Below are 17,828 nucleotides of genomic sequence, written 5' to 3'. Positions count from 1 at the left end.
TAACCCAGGGTGGTGTGGAGTGCAAAAAAACGATGGATTTGGGCCCAGATCTTTTGACTGGGGGAATGTGTGACATTGATCCACATTCGGTCCATCACTTGTTGTTTTTGCAATTGCCGCCCTAAGTGCGCTGGGGATGCCCAGACGTGGGTCCCAGGCACTCCACACCACTTGGAGTCAAGCTAGCCGGGCTGATGAGAGGTGTTACCTCGAAACCGGTCCGGTCCTCGGATGCTTGATTCCGTTCTGGGAAGGACATGGCTTTTGTAGTTCGGACTGGACTGTTCCCATGGGGCAACAGGGTCAGAGCTGATTTGCATATCGCCATTGTCTAACCCAGGGTGGTGTAGAGTGCAAAAAAACGATGGATTTGGGCCCAGATCTTTTGACTGGGGGAATGTGTGACATTGATCCACATTCGGTCCATCACTTGTTGTTTTTGCAATTGCCGCCCTAAGTGCGCTGGGGATGCCCAGACGTGGGTCCCAGGCACTCCACACCACTTGGAGTCAAGCTAGCCGGGCTGATGAGAGGTGTTACCTCGAAACCGGTCCGGTCCTCGGATGCTTGATTCCGTTCTGGGAAGGACATGGCTTTTGTAGTTCGGACTGGACTGTTCCCATGGGGCAACAGGGTCAGAGCTGATTTGCATATCGCCATTGTCTAACCCAGGGTGGTGTGGAGTGCAAAAAAACGATGGATTTGGGCCCAGATCTTTTGACTGGGGGAATGTGTGACATTGATCCACATTCGGTCCATCACTTGTTGTTTTTGCAATTGCCGCCCTAAGTGCGCTGGGGATGCCCAGACGTGGGTCCCAGGCACTCCACACCACTTGGAGTCAAGCTAGCTGGGCTGATGAGAGGTGTTACCTCGAAACCGGTCCGGTCATCGGATGCTTGATTCCGTTCTGGGAAGGACATGGCTTTTGTAGTTCGGACTGGACTGTTCCCATGGGGCAGCAGGGTCAGAGCTGATTTGCATATCGCCATTGTCTAACCCAGGGTGGTGTGGAGTGCAAAAAAACGATGGATTTGGGCCCAGATCTTTTGACTGGGGGAATGTGTGACATTGATCCACATTCGGGCCATCACTTGTTGTTTTTGCAATTGCCGCCCTAAGTGCGCTGGGGATGCCCAGACGTGGGTCCCAGGCACTCCACACCACTTGGAGTCAAGCTAGCCGGGCTGATGAGAGGTGTTACCTCGAAACCGGTCCGGTCCTCGGATGCTTGATTCCGTTCTGGGAAGGACATGGCTTTTGTAGTTCGGACTGGACTGTTCCCATGGGGCAACAGGGTCAGAGCTGATTTGCATATCGCCATTGTCTAACCCAGGGTGGTGTGGAGTGCAAAAAAACGATGGATTTGGGCCCAGATCTTTTGACTGGGGGAATGTGTGACATTGATCCACATTCGGTCCATCACTTGTTGTTTTTGCAATTGCCGCCCTAAGTGCGCTGGGGATGCCCAGACGTGGGTCCCAGGCACTCCACACCACTTGGAGTCAAGCTAGCCGGGCTGATGAGAGGTGTTACCTCGAAACCGGTCCGGTCCTCGGATGCTTGATTCCGTTCTGGGAAGGACATGGCTTTTGTAGTTCGGACTGGACTGTTCCCATGGGGCAACAGGGTCAGAGCTGATTTGCATATCGCCATTGTCTAACCCAGGGTGGTGTGGAGTGCAAAAAAACGATGGATTTGGGCCCAGATCTTTTGACTGGGGGAATGTGTGACATTGATCCACATTCGGTCCATCACTTGTTGTTTTTGCAAATCCATGAAATGAAGGCACCATTGGATCCATGAGTACTCAGAAAACTGGACTACTGCGAAACGTCTGCGAATAGGCCTTCCACAGTACTCCTTAACGCCACTTGCATACGTCTTAAACTTTTCCACTAAAACCCAAAGCAATCCCCAAAGGCTAACCCATCGTCAGTCTATTGCCACCAAGCTATAAGGCTCTCTGCCCAAAACAGGGCTCTATACAAGCTCCTGAGACAAATTCTCAGAGCCCCCCCCCCCCCAAACCGAAGACCTGCCACTCAGCCCCTCATAATTTCACCTAACCCACCTTGTGTAGCATCTAGGTTATGGTCTTTCCACTTTTCAGGATCTGTCCAATGGATTTTGCTTCCACTCTCCATGTGCCAGGGCCTCACTGTATAGATATATGCCTCTATGTCCTTGGCTGCATGTCTACAGGCACCTAAGTGGTGTTTGTTTTTACAACCATGTATACTGCACAATGTACAGCCGTACCAACAAAGAACAAATTCACTCAAAATAGGCCAGAACTACTGCCTTTGTGAATGTTTGATTTGCAATAGGGCCTGGCAATACTGAGAAGGGGGAAGAGCAAATGCAGTCTGTATACCATGAAGAAAAGTACTGTTGGATGTAAAGTGACCACACTAGTAATTTAATGTATTTCATGTTGTTTTGTAATCTTTTCTAACTTTGAAAAAGACCATAGTTATCAGAGTAGTTACAATAAGGAAGTAGAGGATTCCCCTCCTGACTAAATAGAGCCCCTTAAGTCAGCCATGAAATACTTTTTTGCAACTGATAAATTCATGAAGATTGCTACAGGTAAAGAAAATCGAAATTTGTTGAGTTTCTACTATTTCTGTCATTGGGAGCTTTACAACACATATTCTGGCACCATTTACTACCCTTTTACCGTGGGATCACATCTTTACATAGCCTAAGAGGGCCTTAAACATCATCACAATATAAACGATATGTACATGTAAATGTAAATGTGTTTCGATTTATATAGCGCAACACTTTAACCCAGGGGTCTCAAGGCGCTTGCTTAGGGAACCCGTCCTGGTATTCCTCTGTGAGATACCCCAGCCGGGTATCCACAAGGTGAAAGCCAGGCATCCCGCCGCGAGGGGCCGTAGTGGAGATTAAGCAAGCTATTGCCCAGAGTCGCAGAGTGTGACCCCGTGAGTCGAGTAGGCACCGGAGCGAGAATTGTCGACTCCGTGGAATTTTGAGCCCGAGACCCGCCGAGGCGGGGAATCGAACCCTGGTCCACGGCCGATCTCAGCTTCCGGGTCTGCCGCCTCTAACCACTGAGCCACGCTTCTCCACTTTTACGATGAAGTAAATGTATATGTATGAGCCAGATTTAATAGTGGATTGTCCTTTGAAGGGAAAATATGTAACAGTAGCATACCCCTAGCAATGGGCAGTGAAATACACTACGAAAAGAACTTAAAATAAATTTTGGAACAACTGTCGAGTCTGATAAGTGCTTAGTGCATAAAACAATATGAGCAACACCTGACTGAGTTATCAATCCAATTCTGCTCAACGACTTCCACAACCGTTCACTCTGCCTTCTACCTTTGGTAGCAGCCCTAACTGGGTAAAATCAGCATAGTCATCCAATGACTCCCAAACATTAGGCAGTCAAAGGTAAGGGTGGTGAAGAATTCGGCTCCGCCGACCTAGTTTGCTGAGCCTTGCCCACTCTGCGCTCCAATGCAGAGTTCTGGAAAACTCCACAAAGCGATGCGGAGCAGAATTTTTTCTCTTGAGCGGCTCACCAATGTTGAGTTGGTGAGTGATCGAGAGAGAAAAAATTGAGCACTAGACCTAGTCCTGGCGAGAGGTCACAGCAGGTCGTGACGGCGTTGAGAAATCTGCTGTTCACTTTGAGGAAGCTACCGCCCAAGTAGAATGTCTACTACCTCTGGCGAGACGCTTAGTGCTGTTCGCACTGATTTCAAAGCCCGGGACAGACTTCTGGTGCTAAAAATCAGTATGTGCAGCACAACTTGAAAGAGTCTGTCTCTGGCGGAACTCCATGGAGCGCGGCAGAGTTGTTCACGCACTTCGTGGAGTTCCGCGGAGTAAAATTCCGCAAACTCAGCCCGGGTCTAGTAGAAGTATCACTCACTGTTGAGAAATTTAAACTACTTCTGTTTAAAGCCATGTTAATCTGTTTGAATGACCAATATCTTTATACACACACACATCACATAAAAAGAATATAAGTCATTACCTGTTCGGCATTGCTAAGCTTGAGATGGGCAGCTGCCTCCTCTTTCGTGAGCAGGATGCAGTTCCATGGAGTCCATTCCAAGTACTTATTCCACCTGACCATGACCAAATCAAAGAGATCATCCCAGGAACTGAGAATTGACTGTACAGCCCAAATATTCTCAACCAGGTACTGGATGTCCTGCTCCTGTGGTGTCAAGTAATGAAAAGGAGAACCATGATCTACTGAAAGCAAGCATATTGGCAACAAGGATACTCCTTTTGAAAGTATAGGTATATTAAAATTAATGAATTGTCAGTTGCACAAAATGTTTATTTCTGTGGTAACATTAATACACTCAAATATGGGGAGAGATAAAAAGACCACAGAAAATCTATAAAATGCACATCATGGAGTCAAGCCAAGATACGCTTTATTCGATTTAAAAATGTCAAATCATAAAAGCACAATGCATTACAATAACGAGGATATGTAAATGCATATAACTGAAATTTGAGACGTATATATTAAAAATAGCATCTGTTAAAAATACAAGTATATGTTAAAAATGGCATCTGTTCAAAATTACAAAGAGAAAAACGGTAAACGAATTCCAGTGCACAGCCATTACATAAATAAAACCATAATCATTTAATCAAAGGAAGGACCTTGCATAGTTTTCCTAGTTCTAACCACCCTTTTCATATATTTTACAATGTGGTTGGTAAAAATTTCATCATATAGGAATTGCAGTTTAATGAAAGCAGGTCACCATTGTCTTAGTCCTTGCATTTTCTTTTCCTGATTAAAATATAAAACTTGCAGAATAATATGATAGGATTGTTGACTGCAGATATTTCATTGCAGGGGCATGGGAAAAGAGAGTGTGACCAATCATTCATCAGAGGGAAATGCTACCAAATTGTAGAAATTGCCTAGGCGTAGGCGTGTCAATAACATCCTGTCATAATTTCTTGTGGTGGATAGTAAATATGGTTGTATCCCCGTTTCAGTCAAGAACATTTGATTTGCTCTGACTGATGTTTTCATAATATTAGAGGACAATCTAATCGTCTCAATGAGTTTGATACATAATACATTTAATTCCTTTCTTGTAATGAGGGACAGGCTATCGGGGTTAACAAAGTACTCAGAACAATCTAGGTCATGCATAACATTTTTAACATATGCGAGCCAAGGAATAAATTGTGCCCGCTGCAAGTTCAAACAGTCTTATATCACGTCTGGGTTGAGACCAGTGGTAATGCCAGTCCAAACCTTGTGCCATAATAAAATCGTCTGGATTTTAATTAGATCAGACAGGTATGACAGTCCCACTTCGGCGTCACAATTATACGTGGCCGTGCTATTCATGACAGCTAGAAGATATCTTAGGAACCTGTTCTCAACTTGGTGGAGGGACTCTACATTTGGATAACCCTAAATACCAGCTCCACACAGAGCAACTGAAGTACATTTGGCTTTCTATATTATCAACAGGTCGTTAATAGGACGCCTTCCTAACTTCCTGGCAAAGTTGATCAAAGCACCTATGGCTTTGGCAAAAAGCAATTTTCTACAATTGATGGCTTTTGCCCATGAACCCCTTCTATCGAAGATAATTCCTAAGTATGAGAAGTGGTTAGCAAATTCAAGTTTTTTGTTGTTTATAAAAATGTCACAACACTTGATGCTGGGGTTACTACATTTCATGTTGAAAGTTTTGGTAATATTAACATTAAGGTCTTGGCTTGACATATAGGATGCAAACCTCAACACAATTTTCTGCAAGCCGATCGAAGTGCAGGCTAACAAGACTGCGTCATCGGCGTATAATAGTGCACCAATTGTCCTTTTGCCTAAGCTAGGTAGATCTTGGCATTCCCTTAATAAAGTGTCTCCCAAACTATTTATGTAGAGGCTAAAGAGGAGTGGGGCCAATACACACCCCGCCTTACCCCCTTCCTGACAGGAAGCTGCGACTAAGTGAACCAGTTCTACCAAAGAGGACCCTGGCCTGGGCGTCAAGGTAAGACTATTTAAAAAAATTAATTAGTTGCCTTTTCATGCTCGTGTCCTCTAAGATGCGCCACAGGTTCTGGCGATTGACACAGTCAAACGCCGAGCACAGGTCAACGAAACACATAAAAAGGCTCCTTTTTTTTGCTGAGGATATTTTCCCAGTACAAGGCTCAGGTTCAAACTCTGTTCCACAGTACCTAAACCTTGACGGAATCCATACTAAAGATCTGAGATGACACTTGTGTTATCAGTCCACGACTGCAGTCTATTTAAAACAATGCGCCTGGCCTCTTTCACAAGGGAGTCCAGCAGTGATATGGGTCTAAAGCAGGCCGGGTCATTGCGTTTGCCTTTCTTAAAAATAGGGACAAGAATGGACTCTGTCCAAGTCGGAGTTAAACCTTGTATACAGCAGGCCCTTAAGACCAAAGTTAGGAGTGGGTGCTAGAGAAAGGGGCAGGATTTATATAAATCTACTGGTATACTATCTGGTCCCAGAGCTTTTCCACCAATGCTTACGTGGATGGCCAGTATCACCACATCCACGTTAAAATTGATGCAGATTGGGAGGTTGGAATTTGCGTTGGTACAGTATAAGCTGGAAAAGTGGGTCACCCATTGATCTTCCCTGACCGTGTTTGCAAAGCTTGGTGAGTTTTTAGGGGCCAAGAACGGGGCATTCACAGCCTTCCAAAAGCCTTTCATGTTCTTTGTGGCAGATGCTTGCTTAAGGGCCAGCCACAGTTCAGATCTAATTGCCTCTTTTCAATCTTGGAGGGACGTTTTATATACGCCGCCCTGGCCTTTTTTTTTGCTTCCTGATCTCTCCTCGGCTTGTGTAGAGAAGATTTCAGGGCGCATGCGATTTGCTACACTGAGAATCAAACCTGCCTGGCTTACTACTAGAGGATCCTTTGGGTTCTGTTATTAAATTATTTTGGATGGCCAGTGAGATTTTGCAGGCGGAATTAAAAATATTGGGATCCGTGGCCATCTCGTCAAGGCAAACCGAGAAGTCAATTTTACAGTTAGTTAAAAATGACTTAGTAAATTGTAAGGCATCTACTCCCGCCCATCCAATCGTGTATCCGTTGGAATTAGTAATGGCATGTATTGTGAAGGCTCTGTGGCCATATGTCTAATGGATAACGCTTTGGTCGGCAGATCTAAGGTAACGCTAATAGGAAAATGGTCACTAAAGGAGACATTATGGGTTTTAAAATTATATGTTCTATCGGCGTATCTATTTGATATTAAAAGAAAATCTATGATTAAGCACGACCGTTAAAGGTATTACAGAACGGTATGGGTGGTGAGCAAAACCCAGGTCTTGGTATATATCATCAGGTTTAAAGTTTCCCGGAGGGGGAATGCGAAAAATTAGATATATATATATATATCTCATCATAAACGTAATAAACCACAATGTCCAACTTCCGCTTGAGCACAAAGGCCCATCCCCAAATTATGCAAAGGTCTTCGGTTGTGTTCCCATAGACAGTATCCAAATCCTCCTGTAGCTGCCTTAAGACTTCCCTCGTTTGCATGGCAGGAATATTATTGTAAACTTTTAAGAGAACAATGCAATGGGATTTATCAGTATGCATTTTTAACATCTGATAATAGGTATTACATTCCACAAGGGGCACTCTTCTTGCATTCAGCCTGTTTGATGTGAAAGTACATAGGCCATCCTCCATAGGCTCCGGGGTAAAAAATGTTTTGAACCCGTTAATATGTTGCGTTTCATCTACCCACGTTTCCGGAAAACATAAAATATCGAAATCATAAATTAATTTAAACCAATCAGCGTTAGACAATTTAGTAGTTAAACTTGCCACGTTCCAAAAAAGTATGTTCATTAGGCTGGACCTAGGTTCACCCTCAGTAACGTGCTTAGTATAACCACAGGCAGCGTTGATAACGTTAGAGTGGTGATCAGTATTAGTTAAGGGATGTGAATGATGAGTGTTTACAATTGTCGAGTAAGATCCTTGTTTGTTTTTACCAGGTGCAATATAATCGTCAATCACTAAGCTGTCTGGCTGGACGTTGGCAGGTGGCCCCAGGATTCGATGGATAGAATTATCAATTAAAACTCCAATATTGCTTTGGTCCTTATGAGTGAGCTCCTTTAGTTCCAAGGATACCAATTTTAGGCTAGGGGGATTATTTTCTATGGCCCCACTGGTTGTGGGAACAAGTCAATCTATGCCTTCCGGGGATGGGAGTATATCGAATCAATTTTGTAAGGGTAAGCTAAACTGGTGGTGAGTAGTGGGGGGGGTATAGGTCTCTGCTGTAAAGGCTGTTGAAGATGGTTCCTTGGGGGGTAAAAGTAACCTAGAGGCAATACATGTAGTCCTCTTTGTGATACATGATCACTACTGAGTCTGCCTAGGATCACGCGTACCATTCTCGGAGATCTAAAACTGAGAATGATACAATCACCGGGGAGTGGGTTCTCCCTTCTCTCCACCCAGCCTACTTTTCTCGCCATTTTGAACTCACCAAACAGGGCCTCTGTTAACCAGGTTTTAGTCCAGAACCAACATAGGGCCTTGCTTTTGAGTGCCTCCCATGTTTCATTTGCCTGGGGAGTAGGAAGCAGTACATTCGCTATAATTATGGTGTGTGGGGTGGCTTCGCGGGGCAGATTCAGCCTCACCTCCTCCCTGTCCATGGGAATTGTGTGCGGAATAGATGGCAATTGAGTTTCACTAGACTTAATTGGGCAAAAGCATGGTTACCTTTTGAGCCAATAGTACTCTTGGGTCCTAAGGAAGCTTTATCTGAAGTGTGCTGGGGATTAGCCTGGGAAGAAGATGCTACAATACCATCATCCAGTACACGTACTGAGGGATTGTACGGGGGTTGGTAGCACCTACTCCATGACCTTTTCTTAACAGATCCTCAATGGTTGTTACCCTAGCCAGCACTTTTTCTAAGGGGACTGTGGCTAAGGTATGAGGTGTTTCTATAACCATACCCTCCCCTGTAGTAGCAGCAGTCTGTATTTACCCATTTAGGCTGATCATTTTACTTATTGCAATGTCCAAATGATCTAAACGACCCCGGAGTAAAAGAAAACTGTTATCAATCAGTTCTTTCAATTGTGCAAAAGCAATGTCAAGAGCAGGTCCCCCAGCAATACCCAGTGCAGTATGTCCAAGAGCACTACATATGGGCACAGGTGGCGCAGGGTCGGTTTGTGTACTGATGGTGCAGGTATGAGGCACCTCAAAGTTAATTCGCCGAAGCTGCTTCTGTTGTTTAGGTTTTTGAGTGCCCACCACCCTCCACCGCTTCCCTGATGGCTCTCTCAGCATATCCTCGGAATTCTCTGTATCTGGTGATAGGGTCCACGACCTTGTGGTTATACTGGGCCCATTTAGGGTGTCTATGGTGGGTCAGTTGCAGGTGGGGGTCAAAGCTGGCCCTGCGCAGTGGAGGGTGAGCAAGTTGTGAGAGCATCGCCCGGGGCGATAGAACCTAAGGAAGAGCGCCTCTGCAGGGTTAGAGGATCTAAAGATATACGCCTCTCTGTCGGTTCGATATCGTGGCTAAGCATTGATTCAGCCCTGATGATAAAAGCATCCAGAGTGCTCACAACACTCATGCGTTTACTCATTGTGGATAACACGAAGGGACAGCGCCACAAGGGGTACTTAGGGAGCACGATTAAAGATGGTAGGTACACTGGGAGACGAGAAATATCAAAATGAAGCCGGACCTAAAAAGGTACAAGGTAGAGTACTACCCGTGTGTGGCACATTTGTTGGGAGGAAAGCAACAGAAATGTCTACCTGTACCTTATGGCTCACAGCCCGGGTCCATGTGCTGCAGATGGGGGGGGGGGGGGGGGGGGGGGGTCTGGGGTTTGGCCCAGCACAGCCTCTTCCGGGCGATGACGAGAAAGGACGAGCAAGGACGGGTAAGGACGGGCAAGGACGGGCCAGGACGGGCCCGGCCCTGGCCGGGGCTTAGCCCGGGCGCGTCCTGCGCTGCAGAAGTCGTAGGCGCTTTATGTAGCGCGGAGTTGGCGATTTGTGGTGTGCTCCTCCCTCCTGGGAGAGCAAAGGATGATTGTTGTTGTGGTCCCCAACCGGTGTCACCAGCAGCCTGCGCTGCGTGAGTCGTAAGCACTTATGTAGCGCGGAGTTGGCGGTTTGCAGTGTGCTCCTCCCTCCTGGGAGAGCAAAGGATGCTGGTTGTTGTGGTCCCCAACCGGTGTCAGCAGTAGCTACTCATTAGTATTAATCCCCGGGTCGTGCCGCTTGAAGCTGCAGGTAGGCGGCTGCCGGTATCTCGCGGCCAGGGGGGAGGTGAGAGAGCTGAGCCTGCTCATCATGGAGAAATGTGTTTGCTTGTGGCCTATTTGTGTATGAGACACACTTACTAAGTTGCCGAGGAACACAATGGACATGACAGATGCAAAATGGAAATGTGCATCTCATATGTGTCTAATAGCATGTGTCCATGCACAAGGGTAAATCACCAAAAACACAAATACAGGAAGTAATGTATGCCGTAGAACCCTGGTTCCCAAACTGTGCGCCGCGGCGCCTTGGTGCGCCGTTATCAGGAGCCAGGGGCACTGCACACAATGTGGGAAAGGAAGTGTGAAAGTCGCACTAAGCATGTGTCACTTTCTTTCGCCCCCCTGCCTCCGCGATGAATAGGCCGCCCTGCCCCTAATTAAGCACTTTGACTCTGGGCGTTCACCCATCACTGCAGGTGTGAGTATCGGTCAGCGCCTAGACTCCGGGGGTCACACCATCACTGTGCTCGTGGGACAGGCAGCAGTTCCGGGACATTAGCCAGCTCTTTACATCTCGGAGCCCTCCGATGAGTCAGCAGCACGGGCGCCTCGTGCAGGAGGCTTTGCGCCGCTTTTAAGGTGGTGTTGTTTATTGTGGGGGTCAGAAGTGAGTTACCCGCACATATGGGTAGAGAAAGCCCCTGGTGCATGTTAAACATATCTCTTCCTTCTCGGTTTGCCCAGTTGCAGACATGCCAACCCTCCCGATTCAGGCGGGAGACTACCGATTTTCAAGGATAGTCTCCCGCCTCCAGACTCCTGCAAGCAAAACCCCGATTAGTTTCAGCTGACAGGGCTTGGTATTTATTGTGTAACGTGCAGGGGCTCTAGAAGGGGTGTTAACAAGGAAATTGTCTTTTAAAGATCAGTGAAGTACTGGGGGGGGAGCGACTGTGTGTGTGCCTGGGAAGTTGTTCCAACCCGGGCTGCCACACGGGGAGGGGGGGGGGGGGGGGGGGGTGTATGCAATGCAAGCAACCTGCAAGGCCAGTGCACAACCCTTGCATCACCCTCTCTGCCTGCCATTGCGCACAATGCTTCTAAAAGGTAAGAAAAAAAAAACATGCATTTACGTTTCCAATGTCCGATCCTGCAGCAGCACACTTCCAAAGCCCATACCTGTCAGTAACCCGATTCAAGGCCCCACTCTCCCGATTTTTTTAATGAAATCTCCCACTTTGCTCTTCTGAAATGTTGGCATGGGCATGTATGCAGTGGCCCACTTTCCATCACATCGCCTCTCCATTGCTACCCTCTCATGAGCCAAGCCACCCACTCACCGACATAACCGTCCACCTACCACCCCCTTCCAAAAGATCCAGGAATCCACCTGTCGACTCAGTCTCTCCATCCACCCACTAACACTCCTTCTCTTTTGCAGTCTCGACTTTTTCACTTCTGTGCCACTTCACCTGCTGCACGATTGACAACTGGAGTTTAGGGTGATTAATCCTGTCATATCCCCCCCCCCCCCCCCCCCCCAAACCTCATGAAAAGGCAGCCACTGCTCTTGTTATCTTAATACCCCACGACCGAGGGGCGGAAATTCTACAGACCTCTACGAAGTGGCCAGCACGTGGAGAGCCACTAAAGAGGAAATACCCCTGGATCACGGGCCAGATGTGCGGGTTTAAGGCAGGTTCCAGCACTCGCTGTATCACATGTATACTTAATAAACATGAACTTTCAAAACAAAATTGTATTACGATTTGTTAATATGCACTAACATGTAACAATAACAGATCTAACAAAAACATTTACTATATTTAACTACACTATACTGCTAACAACTCCTTTTGCACTACCACCAATATCAAACACCAACAATCATCTAACAAAACACCTACAGCACCAACACACAAACACCACCAACTGTATAAGCATCAAAACCACCACTACCACCAACAAAACCACCTACCAGCACAAATACCATTACAAAAATTCAACACTTCTAACACGCCTTTCATATCCCTCCTACTACTCTTCTACTCCTCTCTCCTTCCTCATGCCTCATACTGCTCTCCACACTTTCCTTCCTTGAAAAGCAGGCTAATCTCCTGCACGCTTTCTTCCTTTTCCCTCATACTGCTCTCCCCACTCCCCTTTATTTTGCCTCATGCTACTCTACTCCTCAATATACTTCACTAACCCTCTAAGGCAGTTGTTCCCAAACTGTGCGCCGCGGCGCCCTGGTGCACTGTTATCAGGAGCCAGGGGCCGGCGCATGATGTGGGAAAGATAGCTGTTGTGTCGGGTGATGGGGACAGGATGGCCCTAGGGAGATCTTTCTGGGACCTGCACTCAGGGGCATCTAATCCTAGCTAGGCCTGACACGTGGCCCTAGAATAAACTCAGCCGGACACTGGGAATAAGTTTGCTTGCTCGGTCGGCGCGTCTCTCTCTGAACGCCCTCGCACGTGCTCGACCTCTTTTTATTATAGGGAGGTCACATGACCAACACGTCCAGCCCTCGGGACATCAGGGGCGGACCTTCAGGAACATAACAGATAGCGTCTGGCCGTGTGTATATTATGGGTCTTTTTGAGGCCCTGCCAGTGCCTGAATGCAGGATTAACGTATTGCAGCTTATCCGGCGCAAGATATGCAAAGTACTGGGGAGTTACAAATGCCACCTGCTTAATGCAGGTACAATGGTTTGTGTTTTCACAGACGCAGCCCTTGCCAAGTGCTTTTGACTTTTAGACTTTAGGCCCCCTGTGCAGCGATGTCAGAATTGCAGAGCTTCAGAACACCAGAGTAATAGTGCGCTATAAAAACAAACATGATCACACTCATGCATGAATAAACACACAGGCTTCATTTGTAACAAGCGAAGCCCCATTTTCTTTCTATCTTTTCCCACCCGCCCACCGGTAAAAAAATGGTGGGGAGCCACGGCCAACTGCAAATTAGGTCAAGGGAGCCACGGGTTAAAAAAGTTTGGGAACCACCGCCGTAGAATATTTGTTGCACACTGGAATCACCAAGAGAGAGTGATGTGTAGATGGTTACAAACTCCACAAAGCACAGTAAGGCTGCAGGAGTAAAGAATACGAAAAGGAGGCAAGTGTTTACAAACATCAGAAAGGACAACAGCAGCGGTAGGATTAATGAAAAAGACGCTACAAGTGATTACTGACATCACAAGGGCAGATACAGTGTCACAAGTACAGAATTAGAGAAAAAGTCAAGTGCCACCACTACCACCACAAAGGACAACACTGGAGACAAGACTGAAGAAAAAGATGATGAGGTGAGTGTTTACTGAACTATAAAGAAAATCACCAATATTAGATGTAAAGAATAAGCGAAGAGGGTAAGAGATCACTACCACCACAAAGGATAGCGTCAGAGGCAGGGGAATAGAATGATGAAAACAAGCAAGTCATTAAAACATCCCAAGGACTGTAAAAGCGACAGGACTAATGAGAAGTGGAAATGATTACAAACACCACAAATAAAAACTCTTATGGTAGATGTAAAGAGCTGGAAAAGGACAAGATATCCCTACTAGCCTACCATCACAAACGGCCGCAATATAAAATAGGATAGTAAGAGAAAGAGCAAGTGTTAGTTAACATCACTCAGGACAGCAACAAGGGGAGGATGCATTAATAAATGCATGAGGTTTATGATTTTCATGTTTTATGAACCAATACTTTCAAATCAAAATATAGATGTACACAGAAGAAAAAAGTACATAAGCCAGTTTACCATGATAAAAATATGTAAGACTTAAAGACAACATTCAATAGAAAGTCAGAAGTAGAAATTGCCAGGCTAGGCCAGAGAGAAGACAGTAGAGTAGGCTTTTACACTTCTTAGCTCTCTTTAGAGTGCAAATGTGCACACAGATGGTGCCATGAACCTCTTGCAGTTACACCAGCTCCTTCCTTGAGGAAGCTGGTGAAGGATTCATGAATGGGGGGTTTGTGGGACCTATCGAGCAGGGTCCAATGCAGCTGCCCTAACAAGCTAACCATATCCTCCCTGAAACAACTGCAAAGGTGTCAGCCAGAGTTCGCCATGGAGAATGTGAAAAATAACATGAAGCGGAGAGACTACAAATGCTGCACCTGGAATATACCTGCAGTGCTCCTTTGTCACTCCCAGAGCCCCATATTGGGGTCCCGGGAGGTACAGGGCGGAGTCAGTCGGAGAAGCGAGTGGTAGCAATGCTTCATGGTTACTATGTCTGTTGGTGGTGTGGGCAGGATTGGCATCCAAGAGCAGACATACCTGCAGCTCATATTACGCCGCACAGCAATGGCACTATAGAAATAACATCCGTTTAGGAGAAAGACATACATTATAAAACATGGACTAGTGAGAGTTGGGAACAATATGTCACACCAGATTCAAAGAGGCCAGTGTCAAACAAACAAAGCTGTGTATGAAGTCTTTGCTTTGCAGAAGGCCCAAAACTCAGGATACCCACCCACCACCAACGCACACCATTATCTGTCATGTTGACATGCACAGTTGAGGCAGTGAGGGCGAAGGATTGATGTGTGACCGACTCAGCCAATGAACAGGTTACGTGTAACAACAGTGTATAGAGATGTTAGCATAATGTGTAGGAACACGTGTTTGTGTACTAATTTTTATAAAGTATTACAACTTGAAGCTCAGCCCGACATCCGCACACGACTACCGTGGCTGATGACGAACTGAGCTCGTCATCAGCAGTGAAGCGGTTATGAAGAAAACCTTTACCACGCATATAACTTTACCATGCATGCCTTTCAATGCGAGTTAAGTTTATATAAGGTAAGTAAAACCCCTACACACACATTTAGGGTGGCACTGTGCAAAACTCAATGCTTAAAACATTTGAGGTGAGAAGATTCAGAGTGTCACTGGTGTTGTAAGGTGCTCTATACAGGAGCTGTTTTCCACCTAAACTTGGGAACTGCTTCTTTTTTCCATAATGTATGCAACACTCTAAGCCTGAAAGGGTATTGTTTTGAATATAGTGGGTATACTTTGCGTCTGGACAAAGCAAAACCTCTCTGAAGATCAATAATGTGTCAGGAGTTGCTTTACTTCATTCCAGTTTAGCTTGGATGGTATTTTACCAATCCAAAGCTGTAATACTGTACCTGAAGTGGTAAAAGGCTGTTGTCATTTTACAGCTCGGCGTGGATGGTCCTGTGCTAATCCCAAGCTTAAAGAGTTTGCTGTAGAAATGACAAAAGGCTTTCTCCCTTTCTAGCTCTGCATGGATGGCACTGTCCTAATTCTATCCTTAAAAACCTTGCTAGGCAAGCATTGGCATAGCCAATAGGTCTCGCCTTTGGGACCTTGTAAGTGTTTAGTTATGCAGCACATTATAAACAGGCTATGCGCCATGGGTAGGACAAAGAGATGCAAGATGCTGGGCAGCCTAAAATAAATACAGCCAGCAAACAGAAAGCAAGCAATTGTGAATGACAAAACAGGAAGCCAACTCTAAATAATGGACAGAATCCATTCCCAAGGAGGCGTTTAGAATTTACCCAAGAAGTCCGTCGCAAAGCACACAGCACAGGCTCCCCTAAAAAGAGGCATAGTGGTTAGAAAAGGAAGGTCCCAAAGCCATTAACAAGGTATGTGGTACTAGGCAAATAAAGCAAGTCAAGACAGCAGACAACATCTTTGAAGCCACAGTACGACTGGGCTATGTACCCACTGGTAAACTGTTCTACCCATTCTTAGGAAATGGTTTTAGCATGCTATTGTAACTCAGGATGCTTGTAAATTAATCTTAAATATTTAGGTACATCAAAGAACTGGAGATGCGGAGAAGGCTGATGAGCAAAAGCGGATAAAATAACTTGCCCAGGATCACTCCATGTTTCGAGTGGGAACCTGGGATTACAACTCTGGTGTCCATGTTTCACAGTAAACACATTAATCACAGGGAATGGTTTCTATCTCCTCTTTCTTTATTGTTAAGCCTTGGGTGGTACTTGTCAAGGAAGACAACATAAAAACATTAACTGTACGTGCTCAAAGTTATATTTGGCGAATGGTCGGAGAGCGGCGGGGGAGAGGAGGTGGGTGGTGGACAAAAATACTACATTTCTCAGGCACAAATTCAGTGACTGCAGCGCATGTCTAACAAAGAACCTGCTTTTTACAGAGGAGTGACGTTTTAAAGGGGAAGGCATAAAAATGGGGTTAACATTAAAAAATATAAAACATGGACAGAAATCAAATGATGAATGTTGTAGAAAAGTGTAGATGTTGGCGATGTATGTACATCTTTTTGAATATGATGGAGCACATCTTTGTAAATGAAAACATTTTCAGGGTTGGGGGCAGGCATTGCCGGACAGCCATCACACAGTGAGACACACGGGTGGAGTACGAGAGATGCACATAATAATGTCTACTACATGCAACACTGAGATCAACATACAAGTGTGGCACAATTAAAAGGTTATTCATGGCAAGTGAAAGAGACAGAGAAGGGTTTTATCGAGGGTCTTGTTTCACTGTTAGCAGTGCATAACGATCACAAGTAGGGTGAGCCAAAAGGATAGGGATTTATTTGTCTGCCTAGTAAACAATAAAAAGTGCACATCTTTTAATCAGACACGGCACAGTTCAATTGCAACAATACATTTTTTAAGGGGGTTTGTTAAGGCGAAAGACTGAGTTAAGAAATGAGATAACTAAAGATAACAAGGCAAAAACTGAAGTAAAACTATATGCCCGCAGCGTATGCGCTGTTACCGTAAGCAGGGCAGGATTGCACTATCTTCATGCCAAGCACCAAGACTGCTGTGTCTTTTTAGGAGAGGGAGACCCACGCCGATATGTGCGATTTGGGCACTATCAGTACCAACACGCTTGCAGTATAAATCTAAACTGGCCCATTCAGGCAGTGACTATATTTGTCATAAGAAAAGCTGCCGTCTTTATGAGGAAGGGCGAGGGGGAAATAAACAAGCGTTCACACGATTTCTGCCGTTAGCCAACACCGAGAAAGCCAGGAGACGCTTCAAGTGTTTGGCGAATAAGCGATAAAGACCGGGTACAGCAGCACAGCTTTTGTTTCCTTATACTAACAGGTGGGTGGGAGGGCTAAAACGGAAAATAAGGCAACTCATAAAGCAGCGCGTGCGCTCATTCCCACAAAGTTTATTGTGAATTAATTAAAAACTTCCCGGTAGCTTCCATTGAGATTAACCACTCGTATAAAGAGACCCAGCGCACACTTCACTCTTACCTCTTAACTTCCTAAAACAACAAGTGGGTGCTGTGCTGATAAAAGAAAGGTGCAGCCTCTATGCTGAAAGATGAAGCTTGGGGCTGTGCGCTTTTCTTCCATCAACACGGCTGTCAAAACTTGAAACTTGAATTTAATAAGTGCTTTATCGATATGCACAATGAAAATTAACATGAGCTGGGCGGAAAATGAATTATCGCCGACAGGCGCAATCCTAACTTTCCGCATGTTGGGTATGAGGAGCCAAAACATTTCGAGACTTTTACTTACAT

The 17,828-nt window shown here is 45.7% G+C and overlaps 1 protein-coding gene across 2 annotated transcripts in view; it reads right to left on the bottom strand.

Annotated features, from left to right (window-relative positions):
- The window catches only part of IQUB (IQ motif and ubiquitin domain containing), a 438,241-nt gene that overhangs the window by 14,746 nt on the left and 405,667 nt on the right, over positions 1-17,828 (bottom strand). For both annotated transcript variants that reach the window (XM_086966816.1, XM_086966821.1), the window contains one exon: positions 4,019-4,204. In XM_086966816.1, coding sequence (XP_086822942.1) covers positions 4,019-4,204 — 186 coding nt within the window. The remainder of the gene's footprint in view (positions 1-4,018; positions 4,205-17,828) is intronic.

The sequence above is a fragment of the Lissotriton vulgaris genome, chromosome 1_1, assembly GCF_964263255.1.
Source record: "Lissotriton vulgaris chromosome 1_1, aLisVul1.2, whole genome shotgun sequence".
In the NCBI taxonomy this organism is placed as follows: domain Eukaryota; kingdom Metazoa; phylum Chordata; class Amphibia; order Caudata; family Salamandridae; genus Lissotriton; species Lissotriton vulgaris.
Note: the sequence above shows the minus strand (reverse complement) of the source record. Positions and strands in the feature narration are given on the sequence as shown.